The 21,039-nt window shown below is 40.5% G+C and overlaps 1 protein-coding gene across 2 annotated transcripts in view; it reads left to right on the top strand.

Moving 5' to 3' along the window:
- The window catches only part of LOC127567509 (calcium uniporter regulatory subunit MCUb, mitochondrial-like), an 85,024-nt gene extending 68,022 nt beyond the window's left edge, over window positions 1–17,002 (top strand). Inside the window, exons 4-8 of one of the 2 annotated variants that reach the window (XM_052010492.1) lie at window positions 5,096–5,200; window positions 11,462–11,622; window positions 12,339–12,542; window positions 13,556–13,672; window positions 14,741–17,002. In XM_052010492.1, the coding sequence (XP_051866452.1) occupies window positions 5,096–5,200; window positions 11,462–11,622; window positions 12,339–12,542; window positions 13,556–13,672; window positions 14,741–14,818 (665 nt within the window). In that variant the 3' untranslated portion in view covers window positions 14,819–17,002. The remainder of the gene's footprint in view (window positions 1–5,095; window positions 5,201–11,461; window positions 11,623–12,338; window positions 12,543–13,555; window positions 13,673–14,740) is intronic. The other variant, XM_052010493.1, reaches the window with a different exon arrangement.
- Window positions 17,003–21,039: the final 4,037 nt, after the last annotated feature.

Below are 21,039 nucleotides of genomic sequence, written 5' to 3'. Positions count from 1 at the left end.
GGCCTCCTTTGCTCCTCAGAAAACAGTCCCAGCATATCTAATCTCTCCTGATAACTCAAGCCCTCTAGTCCAGGCAACATCCTTGCATTACACTTGGTCAGGCCTCAGGGATTTATCTAACTTTGTGTTTTAAGACTGCCAACACCATCTCTTTCATAACGTCAATATGCTTCAGGATATCACTGTTTTCTTCTCTGAACTCACTAGCTTCCACATTCTTCTCCACAGTAAATACAGATGAGAATTATTCATTTAAGACCCCATCCATTTCCTGTGGCTCCACGCATAGACAACCACACTCATCCTTAAGAGGACCTACTCTCTCCCTGGCTATCATTTTGCTCTTAATAGATTTTATATATCTTAATAATATTAGGATTCTCCTTTACTTTATCTGCCAGGGATAGCTCGTGTTCCCTCTTTGCCCTTCTAATTTCCCCCTTATGTGTACAGCCACATCTGTATATAGGGACACACTTGATTTCAGCTGCCTATACCTGATATATGCCTCCTTTTTCCTGACTGGAGTCTCAATATCCCTCGTCAAGCAGGGTTCCCTAATCCTGCCAGCCTTGCCCTTCACTCTGACAGGAACTTGCTGGCCTCAAATATCCTTATCCCACTTTTAAAAGCCTCCTACTTGCCAGACATCCCTTTACCAGCTAATGGATTCCCTCAGTCATCCTTTACTACTGCAGGCAATCCCCTTATTCTGGAAGGGATGTGTTCCTAGAAAACAGTCCATATCTGGATTTTCCCTGATGTGAAACCCTATTTCCCATTGAATCTCTTCTGATAAGTGGAGGTGCGTTTCTACAGGATGTTTTTCTCTCAACAGTAATGATGATGGTACCAGAGCTGCTGGTTCAGGGCAGGGGGCCGTTTAAGAGTGTTTACTTTTTTTTTCGCCACACAAATTCCTTATTTCAGATTTTTGGGTAGTGATTTGTGAATTCTGGAAGGGCGAGTTTCTGTAACCCAAACAAACTTAATGGCAGTTTGTCTGTATTTTGGGTCCTACCCCCTACCAAACTGGTTTAAACCCTCCGGTGTAGTTCTAGCAACTCTTCCCACAGTTTCACCAGCCTCTAAATGTAGAAATTTTTCCTTATCTCAGTCCTAAGTGTCTTGCTGCTATCCTCTTACTGTGGCTCATCACTCTGGAATCCCTAGCCAGCAGACAGATGCTGCCTGCATCCAGAGTGTTGAGCCCTATCAGAATTTTATATATTTCAATGAGATTTATTTTTTAATTTTTCTTAACTCTGAGGAAACCAAGCCAGTGCACAATCTCCAGGTGTGTTCTCATTGAGTCCCTGTTCAATTGTAGTATGACAATCTTGGTCCTGTACTCAAAACCTCTAGCAATGAATACCATTTGTCCTTCTCAGTATCTTAGACTCTTGGCTCCATAGCATTTCCAGAAATTTGTTGTGTCCTCTTCTATGATGACAGAACCAAAGCATTTGTTTTATTGCTCTGCTAGTTCTTTATTTCCGATTATAAATTCTCCTTTTCTGATTGTAAGTTATCTACCATTACCTTAGAACATAGATAACTGTGTTATCATAGAACATAGATAACATAGATAGCTGTCCAGCACAGGAACAGGCCCTTTGGCCCTCAATGTCTGTACTGACCAAGATAACAATCCAAACTAATCCCATCTGCCTGCACATGGTCTATATCCCTTCACTCGCTGCCCATTCATGTGTCTGTCTAAATGCTTCTTATACATTGCTGTCATATCTGCTTCCACCACTTCCCCTGGCAGCGCTTTCTAGGTACCTATCGCTCTCTGTGTAAAAAAAAATCTTGCCTCGGAAATCTCCTTTAAACTTTCCCCCTCTCACTTTAAAACTATGTCCTCTACTACTTGGCAATTCCACCCTGGAAAAAAAAGTTCTGACCATCTACTATTATTTTATTTACTTCTATCAGGTCAACCCTTAGCCTCTGATGCTCCAGAGAAAACAATCCAGGTTTGTCCAACCCATCATTATAGCTAATATTCTCTAATCCAGGCAACATCCTGGGAACCTCTTTTGAACCCTCTCCAAAACCTCCACATCCTTCCTGTAATGTGGTGACCAGAACTGCACACAATACTCCAAATGTGACCTAACCAAAATTTTATACAGCTGCAACGTGACTTCATGACTTTTATACTCAACACCCTGACCGATGAAGGCAACTATGCCATACGTCTTCTCTACCACCCCGTCTACTTATGTTGTCACTTCAAGGGAGCTATGGACTTGCACCCCAAGATCACTCTGTACATTAATGCTGTTAAAGGTCCTGCCATTAACTGTGTACTTTCACCTTGCATTTAACCTTCCAGAGTGCAACACCTATGGTAAACAAGATACCTCACACTTACACAGATTAAACTCCATTTCTCTGCCCATATCTGAACAGATTTATATCTTGCCGTATCCTTTGACAACCTTCTTCACCGTCTGCAACTCCACCAATTTTTGTGTCATCTGCAGATTTACTAACCAACCCATCTACATTTTCATCTGAGTCATATATTCCAGCACTGATTCTTGTGGAACACCATTGGTCACACCCCTCCACCCCTACCTTCTACCTCCAATCTACCAAGTGTCCATGGATTTCATGTGCCTTAATCTTCTGGATCAGTCTACCATGAGGGAAAGCTTTAATAAAGTCCATGTATACAACATCCATTGCCCTGCCCTCATCAATTACCTTTGTCACCTCCTCAAAAAGCTCAGTCAAGTTTGTAAGATGTGATCTCCCCAGCACAAAGCCTTGCTGACTCTCCCTAATAAGCCCCTACTTTTCCAAATGTGAATAGATCCTATCCCCAAGAATCTTCTCTAATAATTTTCCTACCACTGATGTAAGGCTAACTAGCCTATAATTTCCTGGTCTGTCTCCATTGCCCTTCTTAAAATGAGGACTACATTGTCTATTCTCTGGGACCTTGTCTTGCGACTAAAGAGGATACAAAGATCTCTGTCAAGTCCCCAGCAATATACTCAAGTCCCCTCTTGCCTCTCTCAGTAACCTGGGATAGATTCCGTCAGGTATTGGTAACTTATCCAACTTAATGTTCTTCAAAAGCCTCAACACCACCTCCTCCTTGATATCAACGTGCCCTAGAATATCAGCATACGCCTACCAGATCTCGCTGTCCTCCATGTCCTTCATCTTGGTGAATACCGTTGCAAAGTACTCATTTAGTACCTCATCCACTTCCTCTGGATCCAGGCATTGGGCCACACAGTAGTGTAGCAGTTAGTGTAACGCTATTACAGCGCCAGCGATCAGTGTCCAATTCCCACTGCTATCTGTAAGGAGTTTATAAGTTCTCCCCGTGACTACATGGGTTTCCTCCGGGTGCTCCGGTTTCCTCCCACATTCCAAAGACATACTGGTTAGTAGGTTGGCATGGGTGTAATTGGGCGGCATGGGGTCGATGGTCCGGAAGGGCCTGTTACTGTGCTGTATAAATAAAAGTTTTAAAAGGCATAAATTCCCTTCTTTGTCCTTAAGTGGTTCTACCCTCTCCCAAGCTACCCTGTGGTTTTCCATGCATCTACAAAATACCTTGGGATTCTCTTTAATCCTACAAGCCAAGGACATTTCATGGCCCCTTTTAGCTCTCCTGATTTCCTGTACGTCCTTTCCTGCTTCCTTTATATTCCTCAAGGGTCCTGTCTAGTTTCAGCCTTCTAAACCTTCCATATGCCCCCTTTTCCTTTGTGACTAAATTTGCATGATCTCATCATCCAAGGTTCCCAAGCCTTGCTATCCCTGTCTTTCTTACTCAGGAACATGATGGTCCTGAATTCTGATTAGCTGACTAATGACTCTCACATGTCAGAAGTGGGCTTACTTAATAACAGCCACTCCCAATACCAAGTGCTGATTTCACACTTTCAGTACAGTAACTCGTACTATATAACTTTGTCAACTGTGTGAACGTGGAACGTAGAACAGGGCAGTACAGCACAGGGAAGGGCCTTCGGCCCACAGTGTTGTGCCGAACTAATTAAGCTATTGATGCCTAATTAAATTAATCCCTTCTGCCTGCACGTTGTCCATATTCGTCCATTCTCTGCAGATTCATGTGCCTGTCTAAGAACCTCTTAAACACTTCTATCATATCTGCCTCCACTACAACCCCTGGCAGTGCATTCTAGGCACCATCACTCTCTTAAAAAAAAATGTGCTTCACACATCTTCGTTGAACTTTCTCCCTCTTACGTCAAATGCATGCCCTTTATTATTAGACCTTTTGATTCTAGAAAAAAAGATACCAGCTGTCTATCTATGCCTCTCAAAATCTTATAAACTTCTATCAGATCTCCCCTCAGCCTCTGCCACTCCAGAGAAAACAACCCAAGTTTATCCAGCCTCTCCTTATAGCACATGCCCCCTTATCCGGGCAGCATCCTCTCAAAAGCCTCCACATCCTTCCTGTAATGGGGTGACCAGAATTGCAATACTCCAGATGCAGCCTAACCAGAGTTTTATAAAGCTGCAACATAACTTCTTGACCCTTATGTTGAGATAGCTGAACCAATCTGCATTAATAAAGTAGCATCCTCTAACAGAAAAATTGCTCCTCATCATGAAATGGCATGTAGATGTAAATATGCAATCAGTAACATTTTCTCAATTTATAAATTAAATTCCGTGTCTGTAAAAATTTGGGTTGGTGCAATGTACATAATTGATTAGCATCACCACATGGTCATTTGTCAACCAGGTATGTCTCTCAGATCTTACTAATCATGTGCTAACTTTCATTAATTAAAAAGCAAATTTGAGTGGATACAAAGATGCTCTGGTTTCGGTAAATTTAGTGTAAGAATTCTGCCAAGGTGAATACCAACCAGCTGTGGGAGTTGGGAATACTTTTGTCTCAATGAAGTTGTGGGCTGTGGTACTGCATCCCAACAGAAGGCTCAACACTACTGTTCTTGCTGTTATTACTGATGTCGTTTATGCCTGGCACTGACTGCTGTATCTTGAATAAAGAGTGAGAGAGAGACATTAAGAGTTTACAGGCCTTTCTTCCCATAACTTTTAATAGTCTTTTATTGTCTGCCTGCAGATGGCACCAGAGTTTCTGCCTCCACACCAATGACAGTTCTGCTAACAAATAACTTTCAATTAGTTATTAATGAGACAAAGTATTTTGTAACACCACCGCATAAAGGTAAGAAAAGCTTCTTGACATTGGTTTGGTCAAGATATTCTTATTCATGATATTCAGAGATCTTTGTCACACCTCTTTTCTTTAAAGGATGCTTGTAAGAAAGCAAAAACCTTCTGATCAGATTCAATCCTGTCTCATTACCATTGTTTGATTATTTTTTAAAAGTCATCCCAAAATAAACTACCTCAATGTTCAAGTATACTTAGCTCAAGTTTTTGTTAACACAGCAGATGTCCCTTTCTATGTCAGTTACTGTATGTGGTTCATAAATTGTCCCAACTGTTGCTATTGGTATTGGTTTATTGTCACTTGTACCGAAGTACAGTGAAAAACTTGTCTTACAAACCGATCTTACAGGTCAATTCATTACACAGTGCAGTTACATTAAGTTAGTACAGAGTGCATTGATGTAGTACAGGTAAAAAAAAAACAATAACAGTACAGAGTAAAGTGTCACAGCTACAGAGAAAGTGCAGTGCAATAAGGTGCAAGGTCACAACAAGGTGGATCATGAGGTCATAGGTCATAGTCCATCTCATTGTATGAGGGAACTGTTCAATAGTCTTATCACTGTGGGGTAGAAGCTGTCCTTAAGTCTGGTGGTATGTGTCCTCAGGCTCCTGTATCTTCTACCCGATGGAAGAGGAGAGAAGATAGAATGTCCCGGGTGGGTGGGGTCTTTGATTATGCTGGCTGCTACACCAAGACAACGAGAGGTAAAGACAGAGTCCAAGGAGGGGAGACTGGTGTCCGTAATGTGCTGGGCTGTGTCCACAATTCTCTGCAGCTTCTTGCGGTCTTGGGCAGAGCAGTTGCCATACCAAGCCGTGATACATCCTGATAGGATGCTTTCTGTGGTGCATCAGTAAAAGTTGGTGAGAGTCAAAGGGGACAAACCAAATTTCTTTAGCCTCCTGAGGAAGTAGAGGTGCTGGAGAGCTTTCTTGGCCATGGCATCCACATGGTTTGTCCAGGACAGGTTGTTGGTGATGCTCACTCCCAGGAACTTGAAGCTGTCAACCCTCTCGACCTCAGTACCATTGATGTAGACAGGTGCATGTACACCACCCCCTTTCCTGAAGCGAATGACCAGCTCTTTAGTTTTGTTGACATTGAGGGAAAGGTTGTTGTCATGACACCATTCCACTAAGCTCTCTATCTCCTCCCTGTACTCTGACTCATCACTGTTTGAGATATGGCCTGCAACGGTGGTATCATCTGCAAACTTGTAGATGGAGCTAGAGCAGAATCTGGCCACACAGTCATGAGTGTATAGGGAGTAGAGTAGAGGGCTGAGGACGCAGCTTTGAGGTGCACCAGTGTTGAGAATAATCATGCCGGAGGAATTGCTGCCTATCCTCACTGATTGCGGTCTGTTTGTTAGAAAGTCAAGGATCCAGTTACAGAGGGAGATTTTGAGTCCTAGGTCTCGGAGTTTGGTGACAAGCTTGCTTGGTATTATTGTATTGAAGGCAGAGCTGCAGCTGTGCTCTGCAGCTGGTTACTTTGAATCTCAGTTACATTATCTGCCTTTACTTCATCTCCCTTAAGATCCAAATCAACTATTGATCTGAGTCTTGGACATTTCCATTGATCCCCTATCCAGTGCTATTTGGGGAAGAATGTTTCAGATTTCCATTACACATTGTGTAAGGAAGAAAGTGCTTTCTAAGTTCACCCACCAAAAAGGCAAGGCTCTAATCTTAAGACAGTTTGCGTTAAATGCCAACTTTATTCATAGGTGAACCAGAGCTGTACTTATTTCTATCTTTATGAATGTATTTGGATTATATTAATTCATCAAAAGTTTTATCACTCACTTCACTCACCTTGCATCTTGTGGCATCTTCATGTGATCCTTGCCCACAATCTGTCTGGTAAAGTACTAGAACAAGGTCTGAGTGTACAGTATATGACTGAAATGAAATCATTAAACACAAATATTCTGTCTGCTACCAGTTTTTAGAAAGCAGCATCTGAACTATTATATCATGTCTGCATTCTCCGTGCTGCATTTTCTTGACTGGTATGAATGTGTGGTATTTAAGAAAGTTTAAAAAAAATCTTCAGTGTCCTGTTGTGTTTAGTTCCAATCAGTTTTAATATGGATTTTCACATCGTAATGTAGAAGTGTAAGGGCACATATGTTATGACTTTCACTGTACTTGGCATAGACATTAGTTGGGAGATTACTGCTTTCAACAAAAGGTGTTCTGTTGTTCGGTCTACCTCTATAAGTGACAGAACTAAAGAGCTTATGGATGCTACATCCATGTAATTTGGTTCAATTTGTGTACCATCAGCAATTTGAATATGTATTCTAGTTACTTATTGCATATGAAGAATAATTGGTGACAGTTCAATTCAGATCCATCCCAGTTTTTCCCCCTGCTGTGTGCTGTATATTCATATTGCTCACTGCCTCATTATCATTTCATTTAATTAACAGTTTGGTTTTCATAGAGTCACGCAGCATGGAAACAGGCCATTTAGCTCACTACGTCCATGCCAGTCAGTGGGCATTCATTCATATTAATTCTGCCCTCCAGCACTTGATCCGTTGCCTTCTATGCCGAGGTGATTCAAGTGCTCATTGAGACCCTTCTTAAATACTGTCAGTGATTTTGCTTCCACCACTCGCTCTGGCAGTGCATTCCATGTTACTCGCCACTCTCTGGGTGAAAAGTTCCCCCTCAGATCCACTCTAAATCTCTTATCCCTTACCCTGAAGCAATGTTCTCTAGTTTTATTCAATGCTTTCTACAGTTTACCTTATCTATGCCTCTCATAATTTTATATACCTCAGTCATGTCCCCCCTGACCTCCAATGCAGGGAAAGCACACCCAGTCTCTCCTCATAACTAAAACTCCATCCCAGGCAACATCCTGGTGAAAGTCCTCTGCATCCCATCTAGCACTATTAGAACCTTCCTATAGCGTGGTGACCAGAATTACATGCATTACTCCAGCTGAAGTCTAACCAATGTTTTATAAAGTTGAAGCATAACCTCCCTACTCTTGTACCCAATGCCCTAACTAATGAAGGCCTGAATCCCATGTGCCTTCTTAACCACATTCTTTACGTGTGCTACTACCTTCTGGACATGCACCCCTCTGTTCCTCAATACTCCGTAGGACCTTATCATTCATGGTGTATATCCTAGCCTCATTAGTAATGCCGCAATGCATCGCCTCACATTTATTAGGATTAAGCTCCATCTGCCATTTCGCAGCCTACTTGATATCACTTTGTAGCCTAAGACTACCCTCTACATTATCCACAACTCCGCCATTCTTCATGTCATCTGTAAGCCTACTGATCATGCATCTTACTTCCACATCTAAATCATTTATGTATGTTGCAATCAGCAAGGGTCCCAGCACCGATCCCTGTGGAGTATTACTAGTCACAGTCATCCAACCACAAAAAGAACCCTTTTATCACTCTCTACCCCTATTTCCAAGCCAGTTTTGGATCCAGTTTGCCACAGATCCCATGGGCCGTAACCATTTGAAACAGTCTCCTATGTGGGACCTTGTCGAAGGTCCTACTGAAGCCCGTGTAAACCACATCCACAGCACTGTCCTCAAAAAATGCAATCGGATTGCATTTTCTTCTTGTGCATCTAGTATCTAATGCTATGTGAAAATGTTTTTTTACTTTTACAAATGTATTTTTGAATCCACAAGTCCTAATGAGTGATGATGGTATAAATGGGGACAGTACCAAGAATTCTGGTAATTCAAAACTGAGGTGTGTAGGAAGTTCTTCTTGCGTTTATGGGGTGGGGGAAGGGGGAATGGTGAATCTCTGCAATTCTTTACCATAGAGGAGACTAGATCATTGGAAGTATCTAAACAGTTGACCCTGTATCGATCCCTATGGTAGACGGCTGGTGTCAGACCTCCAATCTGAAAAACAACCCTCCATTACCTCCCTCTGACTCCTGCCACCAAGCCAAATTTGTATCCAATTGGTTCACTCACCCTGGATTCCATGTGAGCTAACCTTCTTGGTTCAGATTTGAGCCAACTCCAGAGGCTTAATGTAATATAACCCATACTTATAAGTGCTCTGTTGTTGATGTTTTCAAGTGAGACATTAAGCTGAGGCTCAGTTGGCCTTTTCGGTGCATGTTATACATTGTACTGCGGTACTCTGGCCAATGTTACCTAAGATTACCAAATGTGAGATAGGGAAAGTTCAGAACCAACAAGTTCCTGCTAGATTGAAAAGCAATGTTGGTATATCATGTTACTACACATGTACAGGACATCAGTGAGACCAAACTTGAAGTATTGTGTGCAGTTCTGGTCACTGAGCTACAGGAAAGCTGGAAAGGGTGCAGAAAAGATTTACATGGATGTTACTGGGACTTGAGGGCTTGAATTGTAAGGAGAAACTGGATAGGCTAGGGCTGTCTTCCCTGGAGCAAAGGAGGCTGAGGGGAGACCTTATAAAGGTATATAAAATCATGAGCAGCTTATGTGAATGGTCAGTCTTTTTCCCAGTATAGTAGAGGTTAAAACTAGAGTGGATAAGTTAAAAGTGAGAGGGGAAAAATTTAAAGGGGATGTGAGGGGCAAGTTTTTCACACAGAGGGTGGTGGGTATATAGAACGAGCTGCCAGAGGATGTGGTAGAGGCGGTTACAATTAAAATGTTTAAAAGGCATTTAGACAGATACATGGATAGCAAAGGTTTAGAGGGATATGAGCAAAATGCAGGCAAATAGAACTAGCTCATGTAGCCATCTTGGTCGGCATGGATGAATTGGGCTGAAGGGCCTGTTTCTGTGCTGTATAATTATGACTCTATGGTGCTACAAACATTGCTCACGATTATTCAATTTCCCTTTGTTCTTTGAGTTTCTTCTGGATGTAGGGACATTATTTCCCCTAGTTGAGGAGTCTAGGACCAGGGGCACAGTTTTAGAATAAGGGGGAAGTTGTTTAAGATGGAGATGAGGAGAAATTTTTTCACTTGGAGGGTGGTAAACTTTTGGAATTTTGTACTCTGGAGGGTTGTGAAGTTATGTGTTCATTCAAAACATAGATCAATAGAACCATGGATGTTAAAGGTATCAGGGAACATGGGAATAGCACAGGAAAATAGCATTGCAGTGTTAGTTCAGCCAGAATCTTGATGAATGGCAGAGTAGGCTTGAAGGACCAGATGACCTACTCCTACTCCTAATTCTTATATTTTTATCTCTGCAACCATCTCCTTTAGAATCCTAGTATGTAGAGTGTCAGGTCCAGAAGGTTATCTTGGTTTTTAGTCTCCCTAATGTCTACAGTACATTAATTAAGTTCCTTATTGTTTTTGGACCCTTGGTTCTCAACTGTCTCTGACTTAGTTATTATATTTTCTGCCATAAAGACTGATGTAAAATATTTGTTAATATCTCAGCCATTTCTTTATTCCTTATTATAATTTCTCCTATATCTGCCTCCAAGGGACCATATTTGCATTTGCATCTCTCACCCTTTTCACAAAGTTGTAGATACTCTTAAATTCTTTTTCTCGTTGGTTGACTCCTATATTCTGTCTTCTCCCTTCTTATCAATTGTTTTGGTAATTCATTGGTGTTTCCTAGGACTCTCCCAATCTTCAGGCTTACAACTCTTTTTGGCAATATAATAAACCTTTTCTTCTAAGTTGGTGCCATCCATATCTTCATTAAATAGTTGTGAATGGATCACTTTTCCTGTGGAAATGCAATGCTGGAGAGGAGGAGGATGAGGGGAGACATGATAGAGGTATACAAAATATTAAGAGGAATGTCTACTCTGACAGCCAGCACCTCTTTCCCAGGGCACCAATGCTCAATACAAGAGGTCATGGCTTTAAAGTAATGGGTGGGAAGTTCAAGGGAGATGTCAGAGGGAGGTTTTACACCCAGAGAGTGGTTGGTGCATGGAATGCGCTGCCTGGGGTAGTGGTGGAGGCAGATAAGTTGGTCAAGTTCAAGAGATTGTTAGATAAGCATATGGAGGAATTTAAAATAGAGGGATATGTGGGAGGAAGGGGTTAGATAGTCTTAGGCATGGTTTAAAGGTCAGCACAACATGGTAGATCGAAGGGCCTGTATTGTGCTGTATTTTTCTATGGTTCTTTAGTAAGTTTGCTCCTGGTGAACATCAAAGTTAATTGGAAATGTTGAGACACATATTGTGGTTTTGGAAAATTGATCAGCTGATTTGATTGACTGGACTATTTGTTAATTCTTTCTTGAATGTTTTCTTTCCAATACTGTAGATCACGCAAGCAGTGAGCGGTCTGTAGAAATGGATGCTGTAAAAGATTTGATCCATAGGCTTTATGTGGCGTTACATATACAAGATCACCAGCTGCATAGAGAATGGGAACTCCTGGAGAAACTGGAAAATCTAAATGGACAGCTACAGATTTTCGAACAGGTCTGTGATTTAGAACAGTTTATAGCTAACTGTTCTTAAGCACTTTAAAAATCCAATTTGGCGAAAGATTGTTTATTAACCTGTGCACCAAGCAATGAGATATAATGATGATATCAGCAACAGATGTGCTTCAGCATCAATGATGATGACCATGAGTTAGTTCAGGGCTACAGCTGAAAATGTCTCAATGAAATCCTTCTCTGAAGTATGTGTGATTGCTCGCCATGAAATGCAGTAAATAGAGAGTACTGTATGCTCCATAGTAGTAAAATTAAATGATTAAGAACACATCTGATTGGTGATCATTTGGAGTATTGGATGAGGTTATTCATGCTGTCAGGATCAATGCGTTCTACGGTAGAACCTAAAACCAAACCAAAGTAAAGCATAGAGAAACAAAGGACTGCAGATGCTGGAATCTAGATGAAAAACACGATGATGCTGGAGGAACTCAGCAAGCCAGGCAGCATCCGTGGAGAAAAGCAGGCAGTCGACGTTTCAGGTCAGGTCCTGAGGAAGGATCCTGACCCGAAATGTTGACCACCTGCTTTTCTTCACGGATGCTGCCTGGCCTGCTGAGTTCCTCCAGCATCATTGTATTTTTCAAAGTAAAGGATAGATGTGTATTTCAAATTGTTTACAAACTGCAATGATTGTTCTTGGAGCTGGATCAATTGTGGAAAACCAGTGAGTAACTAAAACTTTCATGCCTCTAGATAAAGTCGCAGTTATTTCTCAAAGCTGAAGCTAAATCCAGTCGATTGATGTGGACAGGTCTGGCTCTAATGTCCACTCAAGCTGGAGCATTAGCCTGGTTAACGTGGTGGGTCTACTCCTGGGACATTATGGAACCTGTCACTTACTTCATCACATATGGGAGTTCTATGGTCTTTTATGCATACTTTCTCCTCACACGTCAGGTAACTATTACATTAAAAGTGTAATTTTTGTTTTTAACTCTTCAGTCAAAAGTGCATTAATGTACAAAAGTCTGCATCATTTGTGTCTGGGTTATAAAAGAATGAAATTGTTGGTGTCGACGAACTTACATTTATGACGTGAGTTATACCTTGGAGAGATTCAGAAAAATATTCAGTGGTTCCCAGCTTTAAGTCATTGAGCAATGGATGGGATAAAAGGAGAAATGATATAACCTAAATGGCACAGTCTCAAAGGATGAGCAGGAATCAAACTAGTTTGGAGTACATGTGTGTGAATCTTTAAAAATTACAGGCCATAGAATCATGGAAAGACACACCACGGAAACAGGCCCTTTGGCCCACTGACTCCGTACACTAAACCTACACTAATTTCAGTTCTTTTATTCTCCCCCACATTCTTATTGACTTTCTACAGATTCTACCACTCACCTTCACAAGTTGGGGGATTTGCAGTAGCCATTGGGCTGAAACTGGTCAGAAAGGTTCTGCTGAAAGGTATTCAGCCAGGGCCATTAACTTTGTTATCCTCTCCACAGATGGTGTCTGGCCTGTTGGGTATTTTCTGTTCTTATTTCAGATACGGGTATAACAGTTTAGTGTGTAAGTTACTGGACTTAGTAGCCAGAGATCTGGACTAATTTTCCAGAAACAAAAGTTCAAGTCCTGTGGCAGATGGGGAATTTAAATTCAAGTCATTAAATAAGAGGAAATCCAGTCTTAGTAATGGACCCATGAAACTACTGGGTTGTTATAAAAGCCAATGTGATTCAGAAGCCGCCTTCAGTGAAGGAAATCGGCCTTCCTTGCCCAGCAATGGACTTCACTCTAATCTGCCTCAGTTCAGCATAATAAGGATTGATAATAAGTGCCAACATTTCCAGCAGTATACATGTCCTGTGAACAAATAAAAATTTCTAGTAACTGTTTTATCTTGCTTTTGCTTTACATGGCATTTTTATACAGTTTACTTAAATTGTGTCCATTTTTTTCAGGATTGGGTGTATAATGAGATAAGAGACAGACAGAAACTTCACTACTTTCATCGATGTGCCAAAAGACGTAGATTTGATGTGGAAAAGTACAACAAAATCAAAGAAGAGATAGCTGAGGTTAGGTAGCACCAAGTTCAAAGCTTGAATTGTTTGACCAATAAAGGTAGTCATGGCAACCTTCGTCCTGGTCTGCTTATCTCACCACCATAGCTGCCTTGGACTCAGCAAGAGGTCAGCTATCCCCTCTTTGCTTTTCCTCCAGACTGTTTATTCATTTGCAAACAAGATTCTTGTCATCCACACTCTTTCTTCAGATGATTTCATTTATATCCTGACATTGATTGAATCTTTGATTAAAGGTACTTACTTCATGTTCCTTACTGAAGCATCCTGTGTGGATAAATTTGTAAGCCACAAGAGTGGCAGAACTACCACCAAATTGCTCCCCCATCACTCAATAGGAATAGGAAAATCTAGGATTTTTAGCAGCCGGTACAAACTTTGTCCCTTCCCATCATTTACAAATCCCTCTCTGCTCACTGTCTCCAGTTAACTGAGACTATTCAAAACATTTCTGCTTGAAGTATGCAATCTTCCTATCCGAAAGATTGCATACTTCACCCTCTGTAATATTACCCATCTCTGTCCTGCAGCTGCTAAAAACTTATTCAAACTTTGCTTATTTCCATACTCAACCCTCTGGCCAGGCTCCCACCTGTAATGTGTAAACCATGTAGAATCCTGCTTTGCTTGCTCATCCCTTTTTCTTTGTTGGTATAAACTCATTAACAGGATCCAGAAATCTTCATTTTAAAACTCAAAACCTTGTGTTTAAATCTCCTCATTGCTTGCTATCCATATCCTTCAACTCTATAACCCACACAAAATTCTGTTCAGCCAACTATGGCCTTTTGTACTTAACTTCCTCACCATTCCCCATCTCCTTCCAGATATCATCGGCAACAGTGTATTAGTCTGTTTAGGGTGCATATTTCAGAATTTGCTATTTAGACACTTCTACCACACTCTTTTTCCTTAAGGCACTCACTCCTCTTGGCAATTCATTCTACTTTCTTCCTCTTTGGCATGGCATTCTATTTATGTTTGTCAATGTCTCTGTGTTTGAAATGTGCAATTTTAATGCATGCTGTTGGCTTTTGCTGATCCAGTGTCTTTATTTTGTAGGTGGAAGAGGATCTCAGACGACTGCAGAACCCTTTACAACTGCATCTTCCAATCGAACAGTTAAATAGCAAAGTCTGAAAAGCCACAGCTGATGGGGGTGTAAATTGGGACTGTGTTTTATGATGTATCCAAAATCTGATCACTGCTTATTGTTCACAAACTATTCTGTTCACATTTTATTTTATTCAGCCATTTTTTGAAGCACCACGTTTGTCAGTGAAGTGCTGTGAAACTTGATGTGGTATAATCTCTGCTATCAGTGCACACGTCATGCATCTGACATGATCCTTCAAGTTCCTCCACACTGAAAACTCACTGCTAATTTTTTTATATATGAAACACAGTGCACCAATAAAGTAGGAACCATGAGTCATTTTACAGGCATCTTCCCCGAAGTAAGCTGTAATGATAATGTTTGGTCTCTCTTAGAGCATGGTTTTATATTTGTTTGTTGATGTACACCTTCATCCCTTGCTATCTGTCCGGCCTCACTTTGCTGAGCCCAGGTTGGAGGCAGGGATGATCAGTCTACACTGTAGCACTTGCTATGGTCAGTGACACAGCTTCTCAAATATGGGAACAAGTAGCCACTTGAATAAGTTTTTAATGTTAGATCTTAATTACAATGCACTGGTCCTAACTAATAGAAAGATTAGCAGTGTTGTAAAGTTAACAACACAGTGGCTCTGTACACTTTTTTTTTTACCAGCTGATCGTGAAGATGAGTGATGAATTATTTTAAAAGGTAAAAGAATTTTTTTTTAAAAGAGTCAAGTAACTACAATAAAAGGATATTCAATAAATTTTGTTACAGAGTTAAATGTGTATTCTCAAGAGTCAGGTACATGGGAATGGCAGTCAAAGTAACTGATAAGGTGGAGTGTGAAAAAGGAGTTTTTTTTACTCATTTTGTTGAAACCTGAGAAACAGGAGAACCAGTTGCTGCGATGCAATCCTTCCACTGTGCTCAGTGATTATAGTTCCCATGGGATTTGAACACCATGGGATTTTATACAGAGGAAAAGCACAGCACTGCAGATATTTTAAAATGGGTGTTACATGAATCGTACTCTACTATTTTGAGAAGAACTGCAGGACCTGCAGTACATAGAACAAGAGATGCCCTTCTGCATTGCTTTTTTTTTGTTTTCTATGTAACTTAAAGTCTGAAGTGGATCTATCATTGGTTAAAGGCAAAAATAATGAAGCAAGTCCATTGTAAGAGTATTGTCTTGCTTTTTCCAGGATTGAACTCTACTGACAACTTGATACCATTCTTCAGCACTGGTGCCAAAGATAGCACTTAAGGACTATTATTTATTAAATATTGCCATTACTCATAATGGTCATGACATCATTCTTCATGTCATATATGAAATAATGAGAAAGCACTTCATAAATTTTCATGTTTAAAATGATTCTGTTTTCCCCTTTGGTTATGAAAAAATTGGTCTTGGAATTTTTTATAATTTAATTTAGTAATTTCAGGGCAAGTACTGCATCTGTTCATTGCCAAGCTCCCGGAAAGTGCCAAGTTTGATCATATTTTCTTTTTGTTGCTGTAACTTGTTACTGGTTTCTTTAAGCCTTGCCTTAGCTTGGTAACCGGGAAGTTGTATTCCTATTTGTTTGTTGTCTGCCTCCCTAGCTGTGCGCCTGACGTGTACTCACCACTATTAATTGTTCTATTTTCCTTATATTTAAACCAGCTTCTATTTTAAAGATATGTGTGCTTGTTATTATTAGACATGGATGGCTGTATCTCTTTTCCACTCAGTATAAGGAGCTGCTATCTCATTCTTTCGGAGACCTGACCTTTACATTTTAAGCAACTTTCACCAAACTAGGCTTTGTTATGTTTGCTGCCAATAGTTAAAGGCATACTTTCATACTTTCTTTCATTTCTATGGAAAATTAACATCAATAGAGCATTAGTAGGGGAAAGTGGGTTTTGGCTTTTTGCTGTCAATCAGGTATACGTTTTTTTTTAAAATAAAAAGCTCATCTGCCTCAGAAATACAAATAATCATTTAAAAAAAAATAAAACATCAGTTCTATTGTTTCATGATTATGGCAGTTAGTCATGAGGAAATACATAGTTATTGTTTGATACATAAATATTAAAGTTTATCATTTTCATAATGCAGTGAAATCAGGGTTAGAGTGATTTCAGTACTGTATTGGTGTAAATAGAAGGAAAGAGTTATGCCTTCCAAATGATTCAGCACTCTGCTCAATAAAAGCTGTAATGTTGCACTGTCATCAATTTGCTCTTTCCTAATTTTCCTAGTTTCTGGAATTTTTGCTCTCTCCCATTGTCAGGGAGATCTTTGAATATGCGTCACACACCTTGCTCTAGATCACATGGAGTTCTGCACCCCAACTCCAGTCATACCTCTTTGCTTGTCTGTTTTAGAATTCTTTTATAATGCAGTAATTTGATAATTATGAAATGAGTGCACAGACAAATTGTCAGTGATTTTCCTATAACATACTTCAAATAGACTACTGCAGTGCCTAATTATTCTACTTTATCTCCATTGGCAGGAGTGTGAACAACATTCTATTTCCATGGTTGCATTACTGAGCCTGTAAGGTACAGTTTTGTAATATCATAGTTTATTTCAAGCATTTTTGTTCTATGATCTAACAGTTGGAAAATCATACTCTATTCAGGAAGAAAAATAAAAATTATTTGGTGTAAAACACAAGCTACTGGAGGAAGTCAGCGGGTTAGGCAGTATGTGTGGAGGCAAAGGGATAGTTGACATTTCAGGCTGAGACTCTGCATCAGGACTGAGTGTGTAAAGGGGATTATAAATAATCTGTGGTCTCGTGTCTCCAAAAACCACTTGGTGCTCTTTACCTTTTGGGAGTTCCTTGTTTTTTTTCTTACACTGCCAGTTTTTCTTTGGGGCCAGTTCAAAATTCCCTTCTTCCTCCCATCCCACCAAACTAGTTCTTGTATATATCAAGGTTTAAAAAAGTTTTAGCATTCTATAAAGATTGTGTAGTTGTGTAATATGCAGATAGAATTCACTTCATAAAAATTATCACTGTCTCATTAGCAGCTACTTCTGACCTTTGTTCAGTTTCACACTCAAAAGTAATTGAGTCATTAACTTCCTCAATATTATTTCAGTCTGTATTGGACAGTAGTAACCTATCAATGACACTGCTTTTACAAGTGAAAAGGACAATTATTATGTGTGGCATCTTTTTATCAGCACTGATTTCTTGAAAAGTGAATGCCCATCAATAAATCTCAGAGGACAAACATACTTTTGACTTGTAGTTGATGTGTTCCAAATATCATACAATTCAACACAAAATAGTGGACACTCTCATCATGGACTCTTCCATCACTGGGTGAAGGCTACCAGGAATTGGTGTGGGCATGAAATATACAGTATGTGTTTCGTGGTACTTGGCAATCTATGGATCTCGGTACCTGTATCTACCTGGACAAAAATAATCAGGTCAGTCCTTAACTAAATGTCCTAAATACACTTTATAGCTTGTTCATTGTTCAAAAGTCTCTTATCATTTGCAAATGTATCGCCACCCTTTAAGAAGTGCGAAAGTGGGGAATACAGATCTGTGAGTGTAATATTAGTTACAGGAAATTCACAAGAATATGATTAACAATGTAGAATAAAAATAGAAAACCAAAACATCTGTTCAAGTAGCAAGGGACTGAAAAGCGATGAGGGACTTTAGTGGATAGACTTATCAAGTCGGTTTTATTCTTCTTGGAACTGAGGATGCTGGAAAGAAGAGTGGGATTTAAAATCATTAAAGTTGTGAACAGTAGATAGAAACTGTTTCTACTCGAGTGATCAAGAATCAGAGGACATAGAATGAAGGTGATTAGCAAATGAATCAAAGGTAACTTGAGGATATATTTCCTTATATTAGAGTATCCTGGAATTCACTACTAGGCTAATAGCTTGGATAACAATCAGACTCCTAGTTATTGACTATAGCTCCACCTTCAATACCATAATTCCAAACAAACTCATCTCTAAACTCTTAGACCTAGGACTTGGCACCTCCCTCTGCAATTGATTTCTCGACCAGCAGACCCCAATCAATAAGGATAGGCAATAACACCTCCTCCATGATTATACTCAACACCTGTGACCTGCAAGGCTGCATTCTCAGCCCCCTACTTTACTCCTAATACATTCATGACTAAGTGGTCAAATTCTGCTCTAGCTCCACTTACCAGTTTGCAAGTGACACCACCATAATGAGTCAGATCTGAAAGAACTACGAGATGGAGTACAGGATGCAGGTAGAGAGCCTATAGTGGTGTGGGGTCAAGACAACCTTTCCCTCAATGTCAGCAAAACAAAACAGCTGGTCATTGACTTCAGGAAGTGGGGTAGAGTACACGCCCCTGTCTGTATCAATGATGCTGAGGTGGAGGTGGTTGAGAGCTTCCTAAGTGTAAATATCACCAACAATTTGTCCTGGTCCAGTCACATAGACACTATGAGACTCAGATTTCTGGATTAATCTATTGAAGAACAGCAAGGGAAATAGCTGTTATAGATCTAGTATTTGACTATCAGAAGGGTTAATAATAACCCTGCTGTGAAGGGGTTTATATTATAGAACATAGAAAAACTACAGCACAATTCAGGCCCTTTGGCCCACAAAGCTGTGCCGAACATGTCCCTACCCTAGAAATTACTAGGCTTACCCATAGCCCTCTATTTTACTCAGCTCCATGTACCTATCTAACAGTCTCTTGAAAGACCCTATCATATCCGCCCCCACCACCATTGCTGGCAGCCCATTCCACGCACTCACCACTCTCTGAGTAAAAAACTTACCCCTGACATCTCCTCTATATCTACTCCCCAGCACCTTAAACCTATGTTCTCTTGTGGCTACCAATTCAACCCTGGGGAAAAGCCTCTGATTATCTACCCTATCAATCCTCTCATCATCTTATACACCTCAATCAGGTCCCCCCTCATCCTCCGTCTCTCCAAGGAGAAAAGGCCCAGTTCCCTCAACCTGCTTTCGTAAGGCATGCTCTGCATTCCAGGCAGCATCCTTGTAAATCTCCTCTGCACCCTCTCTATGGCTTCCACATCTTTCCTGTAGTGAGGTGACCAGAACTGAGCACAATACTCCGTGGGGTCTGACCAGGGACCTATATAGCTGCAACAATACCTCACGGCTCCTAAATTCAATTCCCCGATTGATGAAGGACAATACACCATATGCCTTCTTAACCACAGAGTCAACCTGCACAGCCGCTTTGAGCATCCTATGGACTTGGACCCCAAGATCCCTCTGATCCTTCACACTGCCAAGAGTCCTACCATTAATACTATATTCCCCCAACATATTTGACCTACCAAAATGAACCACTTCACACTTATCTGGGTTGAACTGCATCTGCCACTTCTCAGCCCAACTCTGCATCCTATCTATGTCCCTCTGTAACCTCTGACAGCCCTCCAAGCTATCCACAACACCCCCAACCTTCGTGTCATCTGCAAACTTACTAACCCACCCCTCCACTTCCTCATCCAGGTCGCTTATAAAAATCACAAAGAGTAAGGGTCCCAGTACAGATCCCTGAGGTACACCACTGGTCACCGACCTCCACTCAGAATATGACCCTTCAACAACCACTCTGTGCCTTCTGTGGGCCAGCCAGTTCTGGATCCATGATACAATGTCCCTTTGGATCCCATGTCTCCTCACCTTCTCCATAAGCCTCGCATGGGGTACCTTATCAAATGCCTTGCTGAAATCCATATACACTACATCTACTGCTCTCGTTATAGTGATCAAAACATGATAAAGTTTTGCATTATGTTTGAAAATGATTTAATCATTTAAATTTAAATAAAGCAAATGAGGAAGGCACGAGCAGCAAGTTGGCTCTGATTGACTGAGAAATGAAATGCTAGTGATTGCCTGTCCAGCATAATGCCCTTTAAAGCAAAAAAAAATCCTTTAAGGCACAAAGGAAGAGGCTTATAAAGTTGTCAGAAATAGCAGAAGGATTAAGGACTGGGAGTATTTTAGACCTCGGTAAAGATGGACTGAGAAATTGTTTTGTAAATGGAAAGTAGAAAATCAAAATAAATTGTGGAGCAAGAAAATGAACTGTAGGGGCTTTTGTAAAGCAAAATAACAATGAGAGCAAATTTGAATCCTGAGGATTTAGACAGGAGAATTTATAACAGGGAATAAGGAAATGGCAGAGAAATTAAACAAATATTATGTGTCTGTCTTCATGGAAGAAGACAAAAAACATGCCAGAAATACAT

This window comes from Pristis pectinata, chromosome 2 (genome assembly GCF_009764475.1).
Source record: "Pristis pectinata isolate sPriPec2 chromosome 2, sPriPec2.1.pri, whole genome shotgun sequence".
NCBI classification, from domain to species: Eukaryota; Metazoa; Chordata; class Chondrichthyes; order Rhinopristiformes; family Pristidae; genus Pristis; species Pristis pectinata.
The sequence above is the reverse complement of the archived record's forward strand: the minus strand, read 5'-3'. Positions and strand labels throughout refer to the sequence as shown.